The 16,948-nt window shown below is 48.8% G+C and overlaps 5 protein-coding genes across 5 annotated transcripts; 3 read left to right on the top strand and 2 right to left on the bottom strand.

Moving 5' to 3' along the window:
* Positions 1 to 4,254: 4,254 nt before the first annotated feature.
* Positions 4,255 to 5,364, top strand: MAA_10138 (tri14-like protein; the record flags this gene model as incomplete). Its single annotated transcript, XM_007828136.1, has 2 exons — positions 4,255 to 4,409; positions 4,464 to 5,364. The coding sequence occupies 2 exons, from the start codon at positions 4,255 to 4,257 to the stop codon at positions 5,362 to 5,364; spliced, it is 1,056 nt and encodes a 351-aa protein (XP_007826327.1).
* A 3,136-nt stretch (positions 5,365 to 8,500) lies between these two features.
* On the bottom strand, positions 8,501 to 9,739 carry MAA_10137 (uncharacterized protein; the record flags this gene model as incomplete). Its single annotated transcript, XM_007828135.1, has 1 exon — positions 8,501 to 9,739. One exon carries the CDS (start codon positions 9,737 to 9,739, stop codon positions 8,501 to 8,503), a length of 1,239 nt encoding a protein of 412 aa, XP_007826326.1.
* A 1,108-nt stretch (positions 9,740 to 10,847) lies between these two features.
* On the top strand, positions 10,848 to 11,912 carry MAA_10136 (uncharacterized protein; the record flags this gene model as incomplete). The annotated part of the gene is made up of 1 exon (XM_007828134.1): positions 10,848 to 11,912. One exon carries the CDS (start codon positions 10,848 to 10,850, stop codon positions 11,910 to 11,912), a length of 1,065 nt encoding a protein of 354 aa, XP_007826325.1.
* A 1,137-nt stretch (positions 11,913 to 13,049) lies between these two features.
* On the bottom strand, positions 13,050 to 13,995 carry MAA_10135 (uncharacterized protein; the record flags this gene model as incomplete). The annotated part of the gene is made up of 2 exons (XM_007828133.2): positions 13,050 to 13,758; positions 13,859 to 13,995. The coding sequence occupies 2 exons, from the start codon at positions 13,993 to 13,995 to the stop codon at positions 13,050 to 13,052; spliced, it is 846 nt and encodes a 281-aa protein (XP_007826324.2).
* A 942-nt stretch (positions 13,996 to 14,937) lies between these two features.
* MAA_10134 (protein kinase domain protein) lies at positions 14,938 to 16,345 on the top strand (the record flags this gene model as incomplete). Its single annotated transcript, XM_007828132.1, has 2 exons — positions 14,938 to 15,496; positions 15,552 to 16,345. 2 exons carry the CDS (start codon positions 14,938 to 14,940, stop codon positions 16,343 to 16,345), a joined length of 1,353 nt encoding a protein of 450 aa, XP_007826323.1.
* Positions 16,346 to 16,948: the final 603 nt, after the last annotated feature.

The raw sequence follows: 16,948 nt of genomic DNA, 5'->3' as shown, positions 1-16,948 counted from the left end.
AATATATTAATATAGAAAGTATATTAAATATAATACTTACAGCCTAGAATTATAATATATATTAGTAATCCTTATTAGTAAATCCGTAAATTTACTTACTTGCTGTAGTTGGGATATATATTAGTATATGTCTCGGTGCTATTATTTAACTCGAAATAGAGAAGAAATTATACCGTTGGAATTGTCACCTATATATATATTAGCATATAGAACTTATTCCGTCAGAAGATAAGTATGACGACGCTGAATTTATACGTACTCGTTTGTCAAGGTCTTCACTCTTTTCTGTTGGGACTGCAAGTGCGAGACCCGCGAGAGGAACTAGGAGCATGGTAGGCTTCATCGTGGCGGTTTCGTAGTGGTTGACGGTCAGAATAATAAGTCAAGTATTGAGTGATATGGACCCGAAATGGTAGAGTTAGTATTGTGCAGGACGTTTGAAGAAAACGGTTCAAATGTGGTCGTGGGACATGTTTGTCCAACGGCACTATTTAATATATCATGACCAGGATCGATGATTGCGGTGGCGGCATCAAAAATCTGTAATTGCCACCCGTCTCTAGTCTGGTGGCTCTTCCTTCAAGGAAGGCACTTGACTTTATCGACGACGGCCCTGTGGATGTGGCGGCGGCGCCCCCAATGCCACATCGAGCTCCTGCAGAGTTCTCTTTAGTCCCATGGCGTTCATCAAGATGTCGAGACCGAATACTTAAGCGCCATTCATCCACGTACTCGCTCGGGATGAATATGTACATGTCATCTCGCGACCAACTAGGCCAGCCTGGTATGTATTAAGGGAGCACAGGCTGGTACCACGTCCCGCTTTGGACTTTGCTCCTGCCAACTGAGTTTTCACCATGGCTGGGCTTTACTTCAGGCTAGTAGCAAGACACGACGCAGAGGAAATCAGTTGACTGTTGTCGTTGTTGCTGCTGAAATAGAGCTGTACTCGGTTAGATTTGGAATTGCCTTGATAGGCAAGAACTAGCGATGTGCGCATTCCATGCCCAAGGCTCGGCATGTAACGTCAACGTCGGCCACTCGGAACCCGGCTCGCTTGACTTGAAGTCGACGGTGTCATAGCTGAGCACTTGGCCCAAAGTTCAAAGCCCCTGGCGTCAGACTCGGGGCTTACAAAGGCGGTCGACTGCCATCAGACCATGGCAGCACTTGATCCGCCGAGATGGACGAGTCGGTCAAAGGAACTGACATCAGTTGAGGGGCTGGAATCCGGGGTAAAGCTGCTCCGATGCTTGCTGCGAGAGCCGACCCAAGCCTTGGCGCCACCAGAGTCAGCCGCAACGTTTAATGAAGTCAGTTGGGAAGCGGGCAGTGGAGGTCTACGGGTCTGGCGGGACTTGTTTTTGGGCAAATCTACCCAAAGTGGATGCCTCACAAAATTGCGAGGTGTAATTTGGTAGATTTTCTGTTTTTCCTTTCAACAGGAATACACAGTCAACCCAAGGCTCAAGATGGCATGTTGGCGAAGCTCGAAACTATCCCATCGCTAGACGGAGCACATACGCTATTCTCGACCCTGGAGAGAAGAAAAAGGAGAACAATCTTCTTCTTCTTCTTCTTCTGTTTCTTCAAACGCATGTGCAGCAAAAGCAAAGCGAAGTCGAGATGACGAGCGCGGGTCCGGTTTCCCCAGACTGGATCTGGACCCTGAGCGCATTCTGGCGGTCTGGTGGTGTGCAGGTGGCAGCTGAACCGAAAAAGGTCAATTCCATCGATGGGGCGCGGCGCAAGAAGAAACATGTCAACTGGTGTTAATAACCGGACTGGTTAACGAAACGTGGCCTGATGAGCGACAAGGTTTCATGGCAAGTGCCACGCTGAGCATTACTCGTGCGACGCCGACCGACCATGTTGAAAGTGGTCTGGTCGAGCCTGCATACTCCCAAATAAGGTTTGAGAGCATGTTGAGACGAAATAATATGTGGTGATTTGGCGCTTTTGCCATCTGCAATTCGGACTAAAATATTGGTCATGGACTAAATTCAACATGAATGGTGGCAGGTTGTCTGTTGCCGGAACAAGGACGAGGTGCGTCGAGTCCCTTCCACCGCGGCCGTTGTGTGACTTGAAATGTCTACTGCCGTAATTCGGCTCGGACGCAGCCTGATTCATGATGCGAATAGCGAGGTACCGTTGGAATATTGTCACAATAAGAACATGCTCCAAGTGAGCAGCCACGATACCCTCATATATTCCGTGGACGGAGATTGAGGCTCTCAATAAATGAGTCCGCAACGCCCAGACACGTTGCAGCCGCCGACCTCTCTCCGCTGACAACTGAAAATCCTCCATTGTCTGGATTCGCACTTTGGACACATATATCACACACCCGCCGTTCAAGGTTAGCACTAGTGCACAAGCCAGAACTTACAAACTGATTGACAGTTTCAAGCGGCTCGCATCCTCCATCTTAAGCCGTCAATATCCATCGATCTATGTCCGTTCCATCACTTGCCATGTTTTTATATCGTATAATAGAGTCCGATTTCTCGGAGCGATTCCATTCATCATCATAGCCCACTTATCCGAATATACCCCATGCATAAAATTAGCTCCGACAAGGTGTATGAATACGCAACCAGGTCCCTAGTCACGTCTTTTACTTGTCGCGCTGCTCGGTACTTGTTCGACTCCATCAGGTGCGTAAACGTGGGCTTTCTTTCCCGCCCACGCATTTCATGTACCGCTGCAGAGAACAAGGAAGGACAGTCGGGGAAGATGGTTCTCAGGGATAATCACTTGCCGAGGTTGAAGCTCCAAGACAATGGCACCGTGCTAGTAGTCCCAAATTTTGCGAGATGAGCTGTGGCGATAGCTCTCCTCTTTCTTCGTAAGAGTTACGCGCCTCGTGCCAAGTGCTTTTATTTGAGCGGCCTTGGGCGAGTTTTATGCAAACAATAGTTTGTTGATGCAGGTCCCCAGAGCTTATGGCAACGCCTCAACCGTACTGGAATATTTCGTTTGCGAAATATGTTAGCAGATGGCAACATGATCCAAAAACGCATGAGCAATGCGCTCAAACAGTCGCAGGCAGCATTATCACAATATGTTGCCCGTGTCAGTTGCCTCTCGCCATAAGTGACTGGCTGCCGCTTGCATTATGACTGTGGATGCATGACAAAAGTCCCTGCGTAGGAATTGCGATGGAAAATGCCATGATTGCGGTGTTAATGCAGGAGGAAACGCGCTCTCTTTATGGCAAAAACTGAGCCGACCACAGAACCTACCAACGATGAAAAAAGAGAAAAAAAGCCAATGTATATATTACTCAGCAGGTCATCCGATCATGGCACGACGGGGCGTTTTCCTAGGCAAACCCTCATAGCCAGGCGTGCGTTCATATCAAAGGGCTACTATCATCATATGGCATGAGAATGAAGCGTGATAACCATGGTCGAGCATATATTGAATATGCAAGCCTGGCGGATAATGCGTTCATGCATGTAAGACACGAATCAAGACGAAACGACCCTCCTTGCTTGCGACTGACGTGATGGCATGCCATGGCGTCCGTCATTCGGGCATAGCTCCGGCCCGCCGGGATTCCCATCGGAACCCCATTCGGGCCACATCGGATCCACTTCGGGTGCGGTTAGTGCGCGATAATAAGAGTCAATTCGTAAGACGGAAAGGGGGAGTATTGACGTGACATGATTCTCCGTCTCTCTTGGCTCCTCAAGTTGGCCGTCTTTTCGAGAAACACCTGCGCGTAGTAGTAGACGCAGTCTAACACTGAAATAATTCTAGAGGGGGGTTACTAGCTGATTAAAAACAAAAGCTTAATATAAAACGGTTGACCCCTCCTAACGCCTGATTTCTTAAAATATATAAGCTATAGTTAGTGCACTACCCCCTGCTACCAGCTACCCTGTCAGGTCACGCATGAAGAATACATAAATTCAGGGGGTGGACTGTAGGGCTTGTCTATCGCATTTGATAAGGTTTCTTGGCATATTCCATTAATGGCATAAGGACCAGATACTTTGAAAATCATGCAACATGGAGTGATTACTCATCGACGATCCTAATAGACATTCGGCTTTTGGCTCCAGATGTCCCACTCGGCTTACAAGGCCACATTGGCAAGCAGCAAGGACCGGATTAATCCCCATGGGTCAACACACTGCGTCTTTGAGAGTGAGTATATAGTATTGCTACTGTCTGCCCGTATTCGCGAGGTTTTCATCCACCAATCGCCAATATATTCAGAATATCGCCAGTTCTTTGCCCATCATGCACTGTGTCGCCCTCCTGCCCCTGTTGGCATCCCTAGGAACCATCGCCGCCGCTGCGCCGGCGGCGACTGATGTCGATCTCATCGTGAAATCGTTCCAGCTCTATCCTGAAAATGCCGACTACGATTTCAAGCGCAAACAGCTACATTTTGGGTACGGCTCCCGTCTTACTCGTCATGTCTGGTGCAATAAAACTGACTCCTATAGTGCACTGTACAATTCGTCCGTTGCCACGTATAGCCCGTCGAAAAACACCATTGAAAATATTATCAAATTTGAACCACTTACCAATGATACCTTTTATCATGCAAGCGGTGTCAAAGTTGACCCCTTCACCGATCGGCTGTCAGTCATCATCAACCCCGGCGCCGCATGGACAAACCAAGGAGCGGACATATCCGGAGACACGTGGCTCATCAAGGTCGACTTGAAAACGGGCCTCGAGGTCTGGCGGAGTAATCTTACGAAGGCACTGGATGGAAAGTACGGAGGGTACCAGGACGTGGCGCATGATGCCGCCGGCAACTCCTACGTCATCGGCACGTTTCCAGGCTCCATTCTCAAGGTTGACCCGAGCGGAGAGACCGTAACCCCATGGTATGTAAGCGACGAGACCACTACTACGGTAACTGGATTCACTGGTATTGTCTATCTGGGTACGAAGTTTCTCACGACGTATGGGAAAAACGGCCAAGTGCAACGCTGGAACAGTTGCGGTGGGCAGGGTAGCCCTACTACCGTTCCTGTTGAAACAACCGAGACAACGCCGAAAACGGACGCGGTTCTCGAGAACGTTGAAGCCATTACTCTGCCTAAAAAGTACGAGGGCAAGGTTCTCCTAGTGGCTTCCAACACCAAAGGAGTCTATGTACTGCGATCCAAGGACGGTGAATGGGATTCAGCTGAGAACTTGGGAGAAATTCCCAACAAGTACGCCGGGAGCGGTGGAGTTGTTGTGACAACCGTGCAGGTGGAGGAACGTCTTTATGCTGTTCTTGAGTACTTTGGAGATATTGCAAACCCGGTGCCTGAGACCGTTGCTGGCAACCGAACTGAGTTTCCCCTCCAGGATATTACCTCAGCTGTGGACGAGTTGCTGAAGAAGTAGTGGCATTGGAAGCGTTGCGATCCAGTGGGGTTATAGAAGTATATAGCTGTTCAATGTTTGAAGTTTGGGGTTTAGAGCTAGTTATACAGCGGGCCAAGCCGGCAATACGCACTTGCCTGCTGCCGATACTAAATGCGAACTGAGAGTTCCATCATTTCGTGTGTCAGATGTTGAATGGAACATGTCCAGTCTATAGCGTGACCAGCGCCGGCCATGATGATACCTGGAAGGCTGGGACTAACTAATTCAACGATATAGGCATCACTGCATCAAATCAAGTGGCTCTTTTATTTGCTCAAAAATATCAGGAGCGAGAGACTGAGCCGGCTCACCATGCTGGATTGTCCATTCATTTATAGTGTAGCCGCAGCACAAACATGTCGCATCTCCAACGTAGACAAAACCACAATGTTGGACCGGCGTCCAGTTTACGCCGTTTTTGAACCGGCCTCCGTCGCAGCACATTCAATGCCCAACCCGAATCAAGCATGGCTATTTTTTATTCGCTATGCAGCCTGGGACTGGTCGGAAGCACCTTCAACTGTCCAGTCGCGCTCATGTAATTGAAATCCTGCCCCCTGGTTCAATAGGAAGAAAATGCACCAAGTACATCCACACTCGCGCATCTTTCAACACAATGGCTTGCGGCGTTATGGCGTGGCGGGCCCGCGCTCCCAGAGCCGATGTACTCGCTAAACAGAGTGTCGTAAACCAGGGTTCGTAGCAAAAAGGTCTAGTCGAATTGATTGGAGATGTATGTTGTTTTTGTAACTGCGTAGCCCCAAGAGATGGCATACGGTCAATCACGTCAGCCCTGTCCAGGAGGCGGCATCGCGGCCGACTGCCGCGTTTAAGGCTGTAAGCCACCCGGCCATCAAGTCGAGTTGTCGGTTCCTCCACACCACATATGCTGAATCGTTGAATAACAGTATATGCAAATTGCACAAAAAGAATGAACAAAAATGAAAGATATTGGGTGCATTTTGGCAAAATATAGGTGCAAAATCCATCGCTTTGGGCCAGGGAGCGGCCATCAAAAAGAGCAAAACTACCAAGACTGGGGTTCGAACCCAGGAATCTCTCGATAGTGGAAATTATGCCAAAAATGGCTTAAGTCCACCGCCTTAACCCCTCGGCCATCTTGGTATTGTCAATATCTTCCCCTATCCATGTCCTATAAAGGGTTGTGGGTTTACACCTAGAGCAGCGCACTCTCCGGGACGCATAGCCGCAGAAGTGAAGACAGGGGTGGGGGATGGGGCTACTTTTCCAAGTTTTTTTCATCAGATGGATCAAGCAAGTCGATTTCTCTTGGATAAAAAGAGATAACTTTCTCAAGCGCTGTATGTGATGGGAAGTGTGGTTGACGCGTGTATCGCGACCTTGCATGTGATCTGTCAATTGATCTGATGTTACCAGGCCAGGCGGCAGGTAGCGCCCGCTCTAGGCGTGCATGTGCCCACTGGACCACCTACCTAGGTACCCAGGTAGTGGACCACAGCCGCTGGACCAGAAGCGCCCCGTCCGGACTCGGTGGCCGCGCCGTTCACACCGGCTTTCTGGAGGAATATATCTGGTCAATATGTATCAACATTAAAGTGCAAGTACTATGTAACTATAACATATCAGTTTCGAAATGTAAGATGAATTGCTTCCTGTTTTTCATCATGGAATAATTATAGATCTTCATAGATAGATGCTTGATCGCATCATGTGGAAAGTTGTCGTGGCCTGCACAGCGCAGCCTTGGCCTTCCATGTTGCACTGTCTTTCTGTTCTTGAGGCGATCGCCTTTCTGCAGGCTCCAAGAGCAAGTTGCCATGTGAAGGGATACAGTGGCAGCTATCTCATTCTGGGCTGTCCATAGTGTACTCGACACATCCCTTGTATTGACGGGAAAATACAGGACATCTACCCTCAAGAGGTATATAAGGTTAGTGGAATTCGCTTTCGCTTGGTGTCGTTAAACCGTGATACCTTGTCTGTTCGCGGATTAGTGATGGCAATTCAATCATCAACTGTTCTGCTATATTTGAAAATCCTAAACGACGTCGCTATATCTTCAAATGTTACCTGCGACATGGGCCCAATAAGTGGCCGAGCCCTTCCATGACGTACAGAATGCCCTCAAATTCTAGGGTAGATTGAACACTACATGTGGGAAGAAGCCCACTCTTCAATACAACGTCCCCTTTGCACCCAAACGACCTTGGCTTTCTCGCTATCTGGCGACTTCCAAGTGGACCGTCTTACCTTTAAAGTCAAGGTTAGAGACGTGGCTTGAATGGTGTTCAATGAAGTAGAGGATTTAGCCGATCACTGGTCTCTTTGCTCGTTGGGCTTTCTAGGCTTATCAATCCTGAATTGTATCAAAGTGTATGTAAACATGATATGCCTTTAGCACATCTTTGACCATATACATGCCTTTGTCGGTTGTAGCCAAGCTTGACATATCTTGCCGCCATATTTATCCCCATATTTCACAATTTCTGAAGAAGCGCCTGGGCGTCACCCGCTCTCCGTGGTTGATATATACTCTGACAGGTGGTGATTTTTTCTTGAAACGGCTTTATCTACTCTTTCCACTTGACGGCCACTGCATATCTCACAAATTTCGCTTGAAGAGGATGAATGTAGGTCCCTTTCCAAAACCTTTTTGTAGCTTGTGTAGAAACTATACATCTTGATATTTTGCAGTTTTAAAAGCTTAAAAACTTGACTTTTATGGCACAGGGCACATCCGTAGGAATTATAGATCATTTCTTGTTAAAACGGTGAACTTTCCACCTATTACTGCCCGCCATAATCTCAACTAGCAACGAACGAAACTCGAAATCGCAAGTCTTGGTGTTCCCAATGGAGCTCTTTGAGTATGTCGGTTTCAGTCTTCACAAAGCTAACACACCACCCCTTGTCGAGGTATACCTGAACTGATTCAAGTGGAAGGCGTTGAGCGCCGCTGGGAGAAGCAACATCTTTAGTGTATATAAATATCACACTCTGGCCTAAACGTTATGCAAAATTTGGTGGGGGGCAAGAATAGTATGTCATAGTAGCAAATAGAGCAAGTTTGTAGATACGATACAAAAGAACCGCCTTTGGAGCGACAAAATAGGACCACGGCAGCGAAAATCGTCTAGGAGAGCGGCATGGTGCCATATACCTCCGTCAGCTGTTCCCAAGTGACGCTCTTCCCGTAGATGAGCTTTGCAACCGCCTTGCCACCGAAGAGGCTTTTCCTTGAAGAAGCCATGTAATGACGATGAGTGATTTCTGCGCTCTTAGAGGCCATGTAAGTGGAAAGACGTGTCATATTCGCTTTCAGCACCATGTTCGCTCCTGGATTATCCATGGGTGGCCTCCATTCTTGATTGCTCTCCATTTCCATTATAGATTCTACAACAAGCTTCTTCAGGTCGACAATGGGTTGATTCTCCTCTGCTGATAATCCAGGAAAGGTGACAAATTCCGGGCAGACCGACAACTGCTCGAGGGGGGCAGCCTGGGCACTGCTCCAATCAATGATTCCCGTAAGATTGTAGTCGTTGTCAAAAAGCATATTACCGAAATGCAGGTCAAGATGACACAGGGGAAAGGGACCGCGGACTCTGTCCTCAATAATCATGTGGGTTAGCGCTGTTTTTAGCACCCAACACGCAGTCCGCCAGTTTGGGTCATCCGGATGCATGGAAATGGCTTCCCTGTTTTCATCCTGTTTTTGATTGTAGAAGTATTCCAGCGAGGTTTCCAACGGGCCAGGCGTCGCGTGCCAGGCCATGGGTATGATCTCGACGGGCTGATCAACATTTTCTCCACACCAAAGACGCCTGATGCGGCTGAAGGTAAGATTTTGGAGTTGTGCAAAAACATTTGCAAGCTGCCTGGCCACTTTATTATGGTGCTGGGAAGGTATAGCTCTCGCCAGCCCATTTGGAAGGGTACGGCCGCCTAAGTACTCCATGAAAACATATGGATAGCCAAAGGGCTGGTCCGCGGATGTTTGAAAGTCGAAAACCTGGGGGATCGGGACAGTGGTGTGTTCTTGAATCATCTTCATTGTGGCAATCTCGCTTGCTAATGAGGTCTTATCACTCTCGGTCTGGCACTGGTGCGGGATCCGCGCAATCCAGTACACATTGTCTGAGAATGCAAGTTCGAAGACGACATTATTGAAACCAGATGTGAAATGTGTCAGATTGACGCTGCATTTGACATCGGAGGGTAAGCCCGGTTGATGCTTCTTGCGGGACTCTATTCCGCGCGCCTTGAGATATTCGAAGTTTGCCGAGGAGAGGAGGAGCTGGATTCGCTTATATCTGTCTGAACCTGGAGCCAGACTGGCAAAGCCCTGCCAGTGGTCGCTTGGTTTTTCCATCTTCTTATGTTCGTTCGGGCCTTGGATAAGAGCAAAAGTTGAGCAAGACTGTCGAAAAATTGTCAACTTGAGAGAAAGTTAAGAAGCATGGAAGGCGTGATGATGAACAGTTATGGGCTACGTTTCATGGTGTTTTGACAACGTAAGGATGGGACAGAAGCACGTGACTGCGGAGAAATTCCATATCCAGCCTGCCAACAGCACGAAGACCATGCAATACATTGAGGGAAAATGGGCGAGGGAGAATCGATGTGTTGCCAGGCGAAAGTGACTCTGTATCAGATTATCTGGTGATTTGCCATCCTTGGACGGTACGATACTTTGTTTCCTGGAGGGAGTGCTAGCTTGATCTACTTGTGGAAGCGGCGATGTACTTTTTCCGATGTGGCCTACGATATGGTGCGAGGCGAACGGGGAGAGCAAGAATTAGACTAGAACCAGACTCTTAATAGAAATTTGATAAGATGTTGAAATGGTCTGGTAGTACTATAAGCTGCTCCCGGTTATGTGTACAATTAATCACGGCCAAATCTCCAACTATAAGCTAATATTAAAAGACAAAAATTAGGTTAATATATTATTAAAGAACCTTGACGTGTGTCACGTATATATAACCAACCCAAGCTGCAATCTAGGAGTAAATTATCGTAATAAATTATCAAGCCTGGGTTTGGTAAAAGAAGTTAGACAAATAATGTATAGATATGCAATAATTCCCTCTCATTACTTTCAAAAATCTGTAGCCTGCCTAAGGTGTTCCAAGCACTAGTGCCTATAGCAATTTCCGTACCAGACCAGACTATATACAAAGTACCAGGGCATTTCTGTCTTGGGCGATTACTGGAAGCAAGAAAGAAGCACAGCCAATCGTGTGGCCCTATTTAGCGCCCGGAGGGCAACCCTGTGGAGGCTTGCTGTGAAAAACGGCCAATGAAACTAGGGGAGCCCCGCTATGCAGTGTAGACAACGAAAAGATATTTGCGTCGAGTTGACAAACCTCGAACCACCACCCTCAGATAGATAGATTCAAGGTGCATATCGTTCTTGAAACGTATTGTGTATATCTCTTACAGCGACTCCTTAAAACTCGCCCTAGTTGACGACTATAATGTCACTTTACAAATTGCCTCCCGAGACTCTAACACAGATCTTTGATCAAGTCGGGTCATCTTTTTTCCACGAAGATTTGGGTCGCCTTACGGTCTGCAAACAATGGTTCGAATATGCCCTTCCTGTATTTTTCAAGTGCATCAAACTTTACCAAAAGACCCTGCGTAGCCTAGTAAGTTCCCGGGTCATGAAAAGTCCATCTCTACTTCAGGGCCGCCTGGAAATCCTGGAGCTTGATCTCAGCGGATATCATGCCCCTTTCTCCACGTTATATCCTGAAAACCCTGTTTCGGAATTGGATCTATTAAAGGACAGTGGCCCGAATGAGGCTCCCAGAGAAGATACGACTGAGACATGGATAAAGGACCTTGGAAATGACCTCGCCCAACTCACCATTATGGCCCAAAAATCTCACAGGTTGCGTACCTTGCGCATAAGAGCCTGGGGCTATCTCTCCCCTCAGCCGCTGGATAGCTCTGACGATTATCTGCCGCTACCAGCGATGCAAGCCTTGCTTTCGATGGAGAACCTCTGCGTGCTAGTGCTGGATTCATCTGTTAGCATTCTGGCCCCATCGGGAGAGCAAGGGGGTAGCCATCATATTTGTCCAGCCATCGGCACCCTTCTGCGCACGCTTCGAACCCTTCATGTACGCATGCGCAGCATCTGCCCTGACGTTTTGAAGCCCCAGGACCCAAACGAAAGTCTGCACTTGAGCGAAGTGGTCGTCAACTTGAGCCTGACTACCAACCTACCGGGGATAACCTCGGCAGCTCACTCTAAACGATGTGGCTTCCAGGAAGGAGGACTGCTTCAACTAAAAGCGGACATACAAGAGCAGGCAGAGGCTCTCGCAACCAAAATGACGTCACCCAAAGTTGTGAGAATCCTGACTCATACACTCCCTCAGTTTGAAACGCAGTCACTCGACGTCTTGGCTGGCAAGACTATGATTCTAGGCGATGACATGGCGTGGGGTGAAGATGGCAAGGCTGTGGAAGAGGACTCTGGATCAGATTCTGAGCTGCTAGATGAGGAATTTGAAACATTTTTGGATGACTGAAATATTATGCTTCTAGCCAGCTCTATGTGTAGCGTCTAGTACCCGCAGTGTAGCGGCAACTTGACTTAGAGAAGCAAAACGCTAGCTTGGGGTATAATGGAACTGAATAATCTTGAGTTTCGCAAATGACCTAGCATAATGTGGTTTGAAGTTAATAGAGTAGAATACTTATTTAATAGTATATTTGTATAAGAGAGCTTATAAAGTTATAAGTTTTATTATTAGCAGGTTTGACGCATCGCGATGCGTGTACGCAGTGTTTTTTGAATTGTCAACTAGTGTATTACTGTCAAATTAGCCAGGTACAACTCCCGATTGTATTACTAGTAGGTCCTGGTAATTAGCTAGCCTTTTTTTTAATTTTTTTTTATAATAATCTAATAAGTTTTATTATATTAATTGTAGTATAATTTAAGGTTTATAATACTATAAACTAATAACAAAAACAGAACAATTAATGTAAAATACTTTACGTATTTAATTAGGCAAAGCGAGATTCAAATTAGTAGCCGAGTAGAGTTTGCTGTATATTAGCAAGTAATAAGCTACAGTGTAGCTTGCCGCTTTACATTTTCAAGATAATAAAGTAGGAACGTCGCCTAGGCTTTAATTGGTTGATAGGAAATTCTCTTCAGTGACGAGTTAATAGAAAACGCCACCCACGTGTTAAGTCGCCAACCTCGCAATTAATGTTAAAGCCGGCTGCAGGCTATAAAGCCAGCCGTAGGACCAAAGTTCGCCGAAGGGACCCCAGGGGGTGTAATTTAAAGGTCAATGATCTCGCCCGCTTTGCCTGCCTCTAGGACAACCAGCTCGCTGGCATCAGGCACGGTCTTGTACATATGTTGCAGTTGGTGAATCCGATTCCAATATGAGGAAATCAGTCTGGTTTTCAAGTATCAATACGAAACACCCTCCTCACTTGGACTGGCCATGCAGGCAGGTACCGTCTCGGGTACATAATACGGTAGGGGCCGGGTACTAACGAAATCAGGGGACCGACTACGGCAGGCCATTGAGATAGACCAATGTGAAGAAGCTTGTCAGTGTACGATCCTGTCTGATTCTCAATCTCCCTCTAACCCTCTAAATAAGACGACAAGTACGGCAGACGTCTATACATTGGCAACACATCAATCACGCCCTCCCTTTCTTTGTCCCCTTTCCCTTGGGCGTCTTGCCCTTCCCTTCGCGCTTCTTGCTCACCTCCAGCGTCCACGTCCAGTACCGAGTACCCGAAACCTGACCGACGTACAGGTAGCATGGCGCCCAGGACTCTCCGTAGAAGACATGGGCGTCTTGCCATCCGGTTGCTTGCGTCTTGGTGGTCGACTCGTCGTGGAGGCGAAGTTTAAACTTGTTGCCGTCCTTCTTCTCGACCACGACGTACGTGTCACTTTTAATGTCGACAATCACAGACTCTTGGTTCTCCTGTGTCCCGGCCTGGCTGCTCTCGCCAGCGACGCTCATCGACGCCGTGGCCGCGGTCAGGCTGTAGTATGCAGTCTGGTCGAAGGGCTCGGCCGGGCTGTTTTCCGAGACTTGGGCCCAATCCTCCGTCTGCCCTGCCCAGTGGCTATGTGCAATTGATGTGATATCTGTCAGCAGTTCGTAAGGGGGCCATACACGACCCTTCCCATTCGGCCTCATCACCGTGTCGAGTTTCTCTGGATCATGCGACGCGCTTACAAACGTCCAGTCCGTCATTGATCGTACATAGCCATGGCTGGCCACATGTGTACCACGTTGGACTTGGCCTTCGTCTTTATAGCACATGGTGAGATGCGGGCCCTTTGGATCTGTCCGGTATTTGCCACCGATTTTGGTGGTGCAGTGAAGGTCGGATCTGGATATCGTGGCCGTACCATTAGTACCTTGTTTGATGTTATGAACTATGCCCCCGACAGATCCCTTGGTGCCCGGCAGAATGAAGGTCTGTATCATACCTGATGAGTATCTCCTTTGGATACAGCGTTTTGTCCCTGGCTGTGAGATACGCCAGATTGACTAGCTTCAACAGCCTTGGTTTCTTCGGCGATAGGTTCGGGTAGATGAAGAATCGGACATCGTTGATGCTGGACATGTTGGCAGCGGACTTTTAGTGAAAGGGCTTCTGGGAGAACTTGTGCAAGGATTTGTACGAGATGGCGGCTGCTGATGGTCCCTGACATCCCCTCTTGACCTTAGTCCCATGGCTTTATATATCCCAACCAGAACCATTTGTCGTTTTCCATCAGGAAAAGCAGGAATAGCAACGTTGCCAACTTCTGTTTCTAAGCCAATCAATGTACCTACTCCAGCGCGCGGCACGATGGTGGCGGAGTGCCCGTGCCCAGGTCTCAAGGCTCAGGCTGTGAAGCCATTGCCGCCGCGATTCGCACCTTATGGAGTCATCATATCATGGACAGTTCCAACAGTCTGGTAAGGATGGCACAGACTGGGCCCTGCGCCGTGAGCCTGGGTCATGAGCGGCCAGCGCTACTAGACAGCTCCCTATTCGGGGGTATCATCGCTATGGGCAATGGGCAGTACCCCTAGGTCAGACAATTGAGGCCAGGCGAGGTGCTATTCCCAGAGCTAGAATGATGAGGCCAGACCCAACCCTGAGGTTCTGAACAGTATCAGACGACAGTGAGTGGTGGTTAGTTCTCACATGATGTCCGCACTGTTGGGACTCATTGGAAGATGGCCAGGGGCTGCGACAATTTACATGGCGCGCGGGTAGACGACCAATGGCATTCAAAGCCTTGTGTGAGTGAGAGCTTACGTAAGTCGACATCCTCTTCCACGTTGGTTAATGGCCTCGTCTTTGTCAATCTTTCTTCACTCCTTGACAGAATCACCCATCTACATGATACTTTCTGCAACTGCTCTCTCGCTGCCGATAAGAAGGCCATCTTTGACTCTGCGAAGCTGTCAAGGCTTTCTTTCTCCTGTATTTCCCCTAATAGCAGCTCCAGCTTGCGGCTTCCGCTGCCCTTCATTTCGACTCTATCCTGCACATTGGGCCTCGTCACGTCGCGTCATGAGCAAACCAGCAACACAGACCCCAGATGGGAGTCGCACGTCTGAATCGGACTCGGAGGTTCACTTCCATGCTATTGACGACGCGGAGCCTTTTTACAGATATGGCCCTGGTGGCTACCATCCAGTGGCCATCGACGATCGACTTGGCGGTCATTACAATGTACTGCAAAAGCTCGGCCACGGCAGCTATTCCACGGTCTGGCTCGCGCGAGACGAGGTGCTCCAGCGACTCGTTGCGGTCAAAGTCTGCACGGCGGATGCGAGCCCGCGCGAGTCTGAGATTCTGTCCCTCCTAAGGCATCCGTCTCAGGTGGACGGCGATGGGAACAACGACGCCCTGGGCCGGGGCATGATGCCCATACTTCTCAACACATTTCACATCAATGGTCCCCACGGCACCCATACGTGCCTGGTCACCGATGTTGCACGGTGCAGCGTGGACGAGGGAAAACGCAGAGGATTCTATGCACCTCTAATGCTGCCCGTTGCACGTGCTATCGCAGCTCAATTAATTCTTGCGGTTGCCTACCTGCATGCTAAGGGGTTTGTCCACGGAGGTGAGTGCTAGTACCTGTTCGCTGTCCCGACACCCACTGACTTGACCGACTCCAGACCTTCATCTCGGCAACGTCCTACTCAGACTTCCGCAGAAATTTCATCTCTGGTCTGACGAGGAGCTGTTGGAGCACTGCGGAGAGCCAGAACAAGAGCCGGTTCAGACGTTTGATGACAAGCCGATTCCATCGGGCGTCCCACCCGTTGCCACTCTGCCCGTCTGGTTCCCCATGGAGCGTATCGACAAGCTTCCCCTGTCGGAGGCCGACATCGTCCTCGCTGACTTTGGCGAGTCATACCGCCCTTCGCAGGAGTCGAAATTCGAATGTTGCACGCCGGTGCATTTTCGCCCACCAGAGTCTAGGTTTGAGCCAACGAAGCCGAAGTCGTTCTCCAGCGACATCTGGACCCTCGCATGTACTGTCTGGGCCACCCTCGCCCAGCGATCCTTGTTCGAGGTGTTTTGGGGTACCGAGGACGACGTGACAGGGATGCAGGTCCAGACTCTCGGGAAACTGCCTGATGAATGGTGGGAGAAATGGGATGCGCGCTCAGAGGACTTTACGGAGGATGGCCAGCTTATCCGAGTCGAAGACGGTCCTATGTGTACCTTTGACCACCAGTTTGAGGATACTATCCAAAGCGGGCGCAGAAAATTAAACATGGAGACGATGGATTCGGCCGAGAAGGAGGCTCTGCTTGCCATGTTGCGGCCGATGCTGGCGTACAGACCGGAGCAACGTTGCAGCGTCAACGAGGTTCTTGACTCGGAGTGGATGACTAGGTACGCGATGCCGGACTACGAGAGGATGCTGAGAATTCAATCGGTGGATGGAGAACCTAGGAAATGACATGACGCCGACAGCATGCTGACATGTGCGCCAAATTCCTATATTTGAGTCAAGCCCTAAACACCCCTCACCCATATTAGAGAGCATACGTCATACAAAGCCGAGCTGAAACGGCTGAATATCATTTTGGTGCCAACGAAGCCTATCCGGGAAGCTTTTATTGTAGTAAATGTGCTTCTTAAAACAAGCCACTTTTGCATCCACGCCCGCTGTTTCGGGGTCCTGCCACAATGATTAGCTATATACTACTTACTATTCTATCAATGTTTATGAAGGACGGTTTGGCATGCTACTTTCCTTTCATCCTGCCAAGCAACCCCGTTCTTGGATAAACCTGGAGTTTTATGCTTGACAGATTCCTGTTGGGAAAGCGTTGTTTTCGCAGGCTTGCGGGACTGTGAGAATAATGTGTCCCGCAGATTCTGCCCCATGCCGTCACGGCATACACCTTCAGTATTGTGAAAAATGATGTCTGACTAGGGAACCACATGGATGTTGCTCTTTTCAAAGGCGACAATGGCGTGTTCTAGTGCCACTTTGGACATGTAACCCACGACCATGGCCAACCAGCCGGGTTTCACATCAGCTGCCCGCTGCCTTTGT

This window comes from Metarhizium robertsii (assembly GCF_000187425.2).
Source record: "Metarhizium robertsii ARSEF 23 chromosome Unknown MAA_Scf_18, whole genome shotgun sequence".
Classification (NCBI taxonomy): Eukaryota; Fungi; Ascomycota; class Sordariomycetes; order Hypocreales; family Clavicipitaceae; genus Metarhizium; species Metarhizium robertsii.
Note: the sequence above shows the minus strand (reverse complement) of the source record. Positions and strands in the feature narration are given on the sequence as shown.